Source organism: Oculina patagonica, unplaced genomic scaffold (assembly GCF_052425735.1).
Source record: "Oculina patagonica isolate OP01 unplaced genomic scaffold, crgOcupat unplaced894, whole genome shotgun sequence".
NCBI lineage: Eukaryota > Metazoa > Cnidaria > Anthozoa > Scleractinia > Oculinidae > Oculina > Oculina patagonica.
Window position 1 is genome coordinate 1 of NW_027558793.1, and position 8,214 is coordinate 8,214.

At 37.3% G+C, this 8,214-nt stretch overlaps 1 protein-coding gene across 1 annotated transcript; it reads right to left on the bottom strand.

Moving 5' to 3' along the window:
• Positions 1-216: 216 nt before the first annotated feature.
• LOC144641381 (uncharacterized) lies at positions 217-5,394 on the bottom strand (the record flags this gene model as incomplete). The annotated part of the gene is made up of 5 exons (XM_078500395.1): positions 217-642; positions 3,367-3,524; positions 3,848-4,043; positions 4,689-4,731; positions 5,300-5,394. Coding segments are annotated over 5 exons (558 nt in total), but the record flags the coding sequence as incomplete, so codon positions are not given.
• Positions 5,395-8,214: the final 2,820 nt, after the last annotated feature.

Here is an 8,214-nt window from a genome sequence, read left to right on the forward strand (position 1 = left end):
GTTTAGGACATTTTCCATCATGTTGTGACAGGAATTTTAGCATACATACATACATGCAACTTCATAACATCATTATTTTGGATAAACTTAATGACAAATAAGTACATGTATAATAAAAACATACAATGTGATACATGTACAGGGTGTAAATTAAAAAAGTTACTAAATTTCTCACAAGTTTTATTGTCTAACAATGCTTACCACAATTATTTGATTTAATGCCTGGGATGCTAATTTTATCTTGGTAGTCCAAGCGTGGCTTGAAACAAAAAACTTGAATTCCCGCTTGGCCCTTTTGACAAGCAGCTCTTAAATTTTGCTTGTCCTGGCAGTTGCATGGTTAATGGAAATTATACTAAGAAGAAGCCTGTTTCTCTTGTATTGGGGGAATGATGAGAGCGATTAAAGGAATATGAATCACCAATCATATCAAATGTTCCCTGACAATCGTGCAATTGAAACAACATTCCAAGTTGCAACCATTAATTTAAGTCACCATGGCGACTAGAATTTTGGAACTGGCTACTTAATTGTAGAGAAAGAGCATTAAACTGCTTTAAAACTACAAACATCTATCTATTCCCAACGCAAACAAACCTGTGAACTCTCTTGGTCTGATTGAAAGTCACTTATCACCTCTCCCTTAAAAAACAACAAAAAAGGGTCAGTGATGCACACAAATGAATTTTCATTATGACAGTAATTCAATCATGAGTAACCTTCTAAACAAAATTAGGGGTGGACCGATTAGATTTTTGATGGGGGGTTGTGCAAATCCCAAAAAAATATCGAGCATGTGCTTCTGGTTTTAAAAAAATATCATGCAGAATTGTTAAGAAGGAAAAAAATGTCGAGCAGCCGTAATCAGGGCGTGGCAAAGGATTTTTGCGTGACGCATGACGGCCCCTGAAGTAGCTGTGAGTCACACTGGGCATCGCATATTTTAATGCGTGATTTGGTATTTTGCAAGCGCGAGACACGTGATTTACCAATTAGATTTCCTATTAAAGTGAACCCTCTGATCCAGAAGGGCATTATGATTCAAAGATGTTCACGCATTCAGATTCAAAACATCTTTCTGAACATCCACCTGTTGTTGCGAATTGCATGTTCAATTCCAGTGACATTAGCAGACAACGAGTGCTCAAACAGCACTCTAAAACTAGTCAAGGGCCACCTTCGAACGACGATGACAACCGAGACTCTCGGGCCTGGCTTTAATGAGTAGCCATTACGAAAAGCCTGTCGATTACGATGCTATAGTTCAGAAATTTGCCGAACAACAACCTCATAGAATGTTACTCGTTGATCCAATTTTTGAGAGATGGCGAAGACAAATATATTACAGTGATTTCAGTTTCATTTTCTAAGAGTCAGTTGATCTTGTACTGTAAAGTCTTAAACGTAGTCCTTGTTTAATAAAATTTAAACCGTCCACAATCATCCCTCAAAAAGCTGGAAACCGCATTTCCGAGGACTTCAATTTCAAAATTTCCCGGGGGAGCATGCCCCCGTACCCCCTAGAAGGGTCCACCTTCGGTGGCCCTTTTTTGAACCCCCTTGTTAGAATCCTGGATGCCCAAGGAGTTGGAACCATTACATGCAAGTCTGGAGGCTTTTCTGAGTAGCGTTACGTAATTAGCAGGAAAAAACGTTCGCTTGCCCAGTGGGTAAGTGATGCATAACATCCACTAGCCTGACAGTAAAATCCACTAGCCCCAGGCTAGTGGAGATGCATTTCTTTGTACATTGAATAAAGATGAAACTTTTTACTGCTTTGAAAAAAGATGTAAACTTTAAAAGGCATTGCGTGTTAAGTGGTTTTTAATAGGGTGAATTATGTCAATTATGAGTGGCTGGTGATGGTCAAGTTAACTTCAAAATTTGTGTTCCAAATTTCCATTAAAAAAAAAAATATCGTGCAAGAACCTGAAGATTAAAAAAAAAATCCTGCAGGGCTGGAAGAATAAAAAAAAATATCTAGCAGCCTAAAAATCCTGCAACCCCCCCCCCCCCCCATCAAAAATCAAATGGTCCACCCCTTAGATAGATGTAAATAATAATGTAATGTAATGTTTAATAAAAACTCATTGCAGTAAAAAACTGAATTCCAGAGTAAAATACAAGGTAAAATACAAGTAAAGTAAAGAAAGTAAAGAAATGATCCTCGCAGTGAAATTGCAATTCAAGAAACTGCAAAGAAAGAAGCTCTTTATTTTACATCTTTCTGCAGTTCAGATATGAATTCTTACGTATACTTCACATCATCCTAAAAAAATGCATGCAGTGCAGGAAAGTTCTAGTTGGCCGGAAAAAAATCGGAACTGAAAAACTTAAATCAAAGCATACAAGCCACTGTTCCTTGGATACTTTTAACCCAAAATAAAAAGCTCAGAAAATTAAAAATTTCAAGCCAACATCAATCACCAATAACACTTTTTTCTCACTCAGATTCCTTTGTTCTGTCAACTGGAACTTTCCTGCACTTTGTGCATTTTTTTTTTTGGTGCACAAGACACACAAGTATGCCCGATTCATCAACCACCATATAACAACACATGAAAGTGACTCTGAAGTAACTGTTCACCGATTAGACAGAATAATAATTTAGGTAATACCATGGAATTTTTCTGTCAATCATGAGGTGGCATTTAGAATCTTTTCCCCCACAGGCTCCTGGCCTTCACTTCAACTTTAATTTTCTTCATCGATTTTTTTTCCTGCAGTTTCAACTTTCCCTTGCCCTCACTAACTGCCCCTGGGTATTCAAGGATAATATGAATTCTTTCATAGTGGAGCTTCAGCAGGCCTACCCAGGCATGAACTCAAGTAAGCAGATTTTTTTAGCACTTTAATCCATGTACACCTTTTGAAGCAATGAAGAACAATACCTGTGCAGCGTACTTAGGTCCACACAGTTACGATAAAACATGCATGTTTCCATATTGATTGACTACCTTATGCACATTTTTTCTTCCTAAATTGGCATGAATGCAGCCATTTTGGATTACCATATTTTTTGCTTCTTATTCAGGGATGTCGCTAAGGGCCGGCTGCCGGCTAATTTAACCAGCTGAAATAGAACTTAAATCCGGCTGAAATTTCATATGAAAACAAAGGCTTGGGTAAACTTTTAGAGCTGCCAAGGCCAGAAAAGCCAGCTGGGCTTGTTAATGAGCCGGCTTAGTGTTTTCTTAGCTACATCCCTGCTTATTAGCTTCTTTATTGGAAAACGCTGAAGTTATTGCTTCTTAACTGAAGGAGGGGTTCTCTCAAGATTGACTGAAGATTATAATGGGGTGAAAATGTGTTAGAAATAGATACTGTTTTAATTTTTACTTTTTACAGAAAAAAACTTGTACTTACAGATACAGTAATTTCTGAAGGCTGGAAGCTGTTTGATATCCTTTCTGTCAATGCTTTTCCTTGCGGTAATTTTTGTGTTGGATGCTTTGAAGGAAACTTTGAATCTGAGTCATTGTCATCACTCTCTGTTCCATCACAGGTAACACTGCTAGGCAAGTCTGAAAATTGAAGTATTACAGAATGAGGAAAAAATGTTCACCAACATAATCAGTCCTGTAGATCAGTTCACATTATGGTAGCTTGTGTGGTTATCTATGTCACTTAATGTTAGATTAATGGTATCAAATGAATGCCCAGTCATTGGTACTGTAAATAATAAGTTAAAATTATCTTTACGACAAAAACAGGTCAACGGTGTATAATCTGTCCAAAACACCCTTTAAGATCTACTCATCGTAACTAACTTTGATTTTGTCTTTCATTTTTTAACGTTTAAAAATTTTTAACCAATAATATGAAATTTCATTTGTTTCAGATGCACCTTCATCATCACTTGCACCCCACACTATATCATCTTCCTTGGGTGGTTCAGAACATGGCAGCAGCTCATACGCTCCATCAGGCATTAAATCACAGCTTTCACCTCCCTGTAGTTCCTTTTCTCTATGTGTGGTGTCAGCATGACTGAAGCTTCCATCGTCTGAGGTAAAACTCTTTTTGTCTGAAAGGGTTCGCCACTATAATGAAAAAAGAAAAAAAAATCCACTTATCCACTCAGTAGAAAACAAAAACCACTGGTAAGAAACAAGTACAAACACACCATGATATCACAACAAAAAAAGCAAGTCAAGTACATGTAGCATTGGTTTCAGCTAAAAAATCATTGCATTAGCCTGTTTAGAATCCAGTATTTCAGTACAGTTTACTTGTCATTTGTGTTTAACTTACAAGTTCAACAAAACACAGCATGACTCTGTTTACTGGTAATCAGATTGTGTATATGTTGTAGTTTAAAATAATATTATCTTTGGTTTAAAATTTTTCAAACCAGTTTGATTTTTATTTAATATTCATCAATTGTCTCACATTTATTATCGAAATCTAAAACAACTAGAAATAAACTAGAAATTCCAAGGAGGTGTTAAATAATTTTCAGGAAATTTGTCAAAAAATTAATGTATTCTTAATAAAAGTAGCTGACAACTTCTGTATTGAATGATTGTTCAATAAAACTTGCGTTATCTTATAATTGTAGCAAGACATCTGGTTTAAGGCTGATATACAATATATGATTCAATAACTACAGCATTACAGAAAGAATACTACTCTGCTGTTTCAGTAATGAAAACAAAAATAAAAATCTGTTGGACAGCTGTGCTTACTTTACTGGAGTACTTTCTCTTAACACAAGGCTTACTCAAATTCCTGCAAAAAAAATGCAAAAATATGATCACTATTTTGGATAGAAAATATTGTCAGTGTTCCTAATACATTAGAAACACAAGTGCAGGTTTGGGAGAACAAGAATGCTTTGTGAAGAGTAAGGGTAAGTGGTTTAAGAGATTTTCATGTCTCTTCCTATAACCTCCTTGAAACATGGAGGGAATGTTTTTAATTCCTTAATTAAACAAAAAAGGAAAGTCACTTGCTTACTGCAATTTTTTTTTGCTCCTGAACTGTGACCTATACAACAACAGTTAATGCAAGATAGTTCTGTGTCTCTATAGCGACTTTCTGTGTGCATTTGTATTATTTCTTATATAATATAGACTTATAAGTATCACCTGGGGTGAATTTAGATGTTGATTGTGTTTTCCAAAAAGTATCCTCCTCCCACCATGAAAGGTTTTTTTAGTTGTAACACCACTACCCCTTTGGAAATTCCATTATTTTTTAATTAACTTCATACTTACCAGTAGTTTTAAAATATTTGGCTTCTGAGAGTACCCACCCACCCCTCCGACTTGGAATTTCCAATTTTCCACGTTCTCACCTGTATGTAGAATCCAAGTTACATTCCAGACGCTCCTCGTCTCTCTCCTCATCAGTTGAAAAACCTTCAATCTCACTGGTACTCTCAGTGTTACACTTGATAATATGAAATAGACAGAGTCAAATGCATTACTTTTAATCTTGATTACAAGTTACCGTAAAAACTCGTGTATAAGCCGCACTTTTTTGCCGAAATTTTAGGCTCAAAATCGTGGGTGCGGCTTATCTACGAGACCATTGCATGCAATTTTACAGGGCATCTGAGAGGATGCGGTGGTGCCGCCGTGCGGGTCCACATAAATCCGGTGAGGGTAAAAGGCGGAATGAGTTTGCGGAATGGCATGTGGCATGAGTTGCGGAATGGCATAATTATGCGGAATGTAATTTACGCGGAATGATTCATTGACATAAATTATACTAAAAAGCGCGCCAAATTTTAAAAGAGAAGCCGCCTTGTTAAATACTGCTGGCTCAAACAATCAATGACTGAGCAGGAAACTTCCATAGAACATCGTTGTAAAGATCATTTCACCGTTCAAATCACCGATTTACGCCGAACAGAAGCAGAGAAATTATTTTCGCTATTTGCCGTGACGCTTCCGAGGACTTGAATTATCGACTAGCTGTGTGTGAGTAGTTCTGTTAACATGAATGAAAACTCTCGTCTATTTGCCTCAAAATACAGAACGATATTCGTTCTAAAGCTACGTACTTCAAGGCAAGACACACAACTGTCAAGTTCAACCCATTTGAAGAGAAGTTTTTAAAAAGACAACGCATTTAAATATAAAATGAAAGCAAGTGACGTGTGTTAGTCGCCCGCGAAATAATGTGTGACCGTGTCACTGCCTTGTTCCAGGAATTGTTTCTTTCTAAATCAAAACTTGCTAGGGGTGGAAAAAAGCTAGTGGTTTCATTGAAGACAACTACTTTGGTGTATTTCTAGCTTTTTATTTAATACAGCGATGAAGAGATCGTGACACGGCTTCTCCGCTGGTGTGACACTATTTACACCGCAGTGAATTTTATCGATGTGCGTCTCGTGATCTTTGCGGTAAAATAAAATGTATGTTTAGCGAATGATTTTCTTTTCCTAAGAGAAAGCCAAGTATTTACAACAAGTAGTCAGTGATAATTACTCGCCGGATTCCTTATCTGTCTTATCGGTAAACCTGCAATGCGAGCTAGATTTGAAATACGATAGCTTGTTTTTACCGTGCAGTGACTATAGTCACTATATGAAAGTTTCGCTCTACTCGATCGGCGGTCGGTTGCCGCTTTTTTAAGTTAATGTTCAAGTCTTCTGGACACTGAGTTTATATAGTCTTCATAATGGGAGGCGAAAAGCTAGTCTCCTTCGCAGCCCGGCACTCGAGCCGAACCGGGAGCGTTGCGTCATTTCAGCCCGAGCGGCTGCGAAGGAGACTAACGAAAAGCAGGGCTAGTAGACTTCTAATGAAACAAATATGCCGTAGTGTTCATAATCTCTCTGCTGAAGCTGAGATGACATCCGCCAAAACTGGACTTTCTGTCTCGATGTTTTGTTTAACTTATACAGTATTAATAACCGCTACATGAATATTAATACAGAAGATGTATCCGAGGCATTTTTCGGTTTGTAGTATAAAGATCTACGATCGGATGCTTTTCCGTCGCTGTTTTTATCTTTTGACTAAAAGCGATAAACCGTCCACAGAATGGGAAATCCTTAGCATTGGGGAAACACTGGCCGCCGAAATATTTTTCGTAGAATCCGTGAAGAACGCTATCTTCAATCGATTGTTATCATTAAGCCCGCAGTATTTAATAAAGCGTCTGCTCTTTAAAAATTGGCGCGCTCTTCAGTAAAATTTATGTCAATGAGTCATCCCGCGTAAATTACATTCCGCATAATTATGCCATTCCGCAAGTCATGCCACATGCCATTCCGCAAACTCATTCCCCCTTTTACCCTCACCGACATAAATCTGCATAAATCGCTCACACTGCATCCTCCGCATCTTCTGCGCATTTTTGCGCATAAAACTGAAAAATTGCTCCATATAAGCGACAAAGCAGCTCTTTACTATCCTCACAAACAAAAATAACAAGGAGACTGATCATCTTAAAAAAGTTTTTCCTCTCAAAACAGCGACGAAAACCACGCTTTTCGTCCGTGAATAATTTTAAACCCCCAGGCGTTCCACGTGTCTTTTGGCGATGGGCCTGGATACTAGTGCCTGGTTACTAAGCTACGAACGCTTTACGAACACAGCGCAAAATCAGGTGCAAAATTTGATGTAAAAACAGTGATGAACGAAGAAATACCTGTCAACGAATGGCAGAAAAAGATCAAAAATGTTAAAGTTGGCAGAAATGATGTTTATTCTATAAAGTTCTAAAATTCTGGGTAAGACTGAAGTGTTTTCCGTTTATGTGTTTATAGTACATCCTGCACATCGATCGGAAAGGCTCAAGGAATCAAATTTAGCTTTATTGATCATGATTGTTGAAATTTCCTCATAATCCAGCATTTTTTCACAATCAACTGGGTATTTTTCCGCCAGGTTTTATTTTTTTTCTCAAAATCATGCTTGAAATTTGGGGGTGCGGCTTATCTACGAGTGCGGCTTATACACGAGTTTTTACGGTAGGTTAATTCATAATTAACTTCGAGCAGGTAATGGGTATTTGCCATAATATGGCAAAATATCACTCTTGTTTTGATCTTTCACTATTGTTGTGTTGAAGGATGTATACTTGATTCTAGTTGGCTAAAAAATGAGTACAGGTATTACTGAAGATCAATTTGTCAAAGAGCAACCAAAAAATTTTCAAAGATTTTAATTTTCCAATGTTACTAAAAGGTTTGGGAATACTGTTGAAAATTTCTTTGAAGACTTTCAAAAGATTTTTGGAAAGACCTTAACTATCACC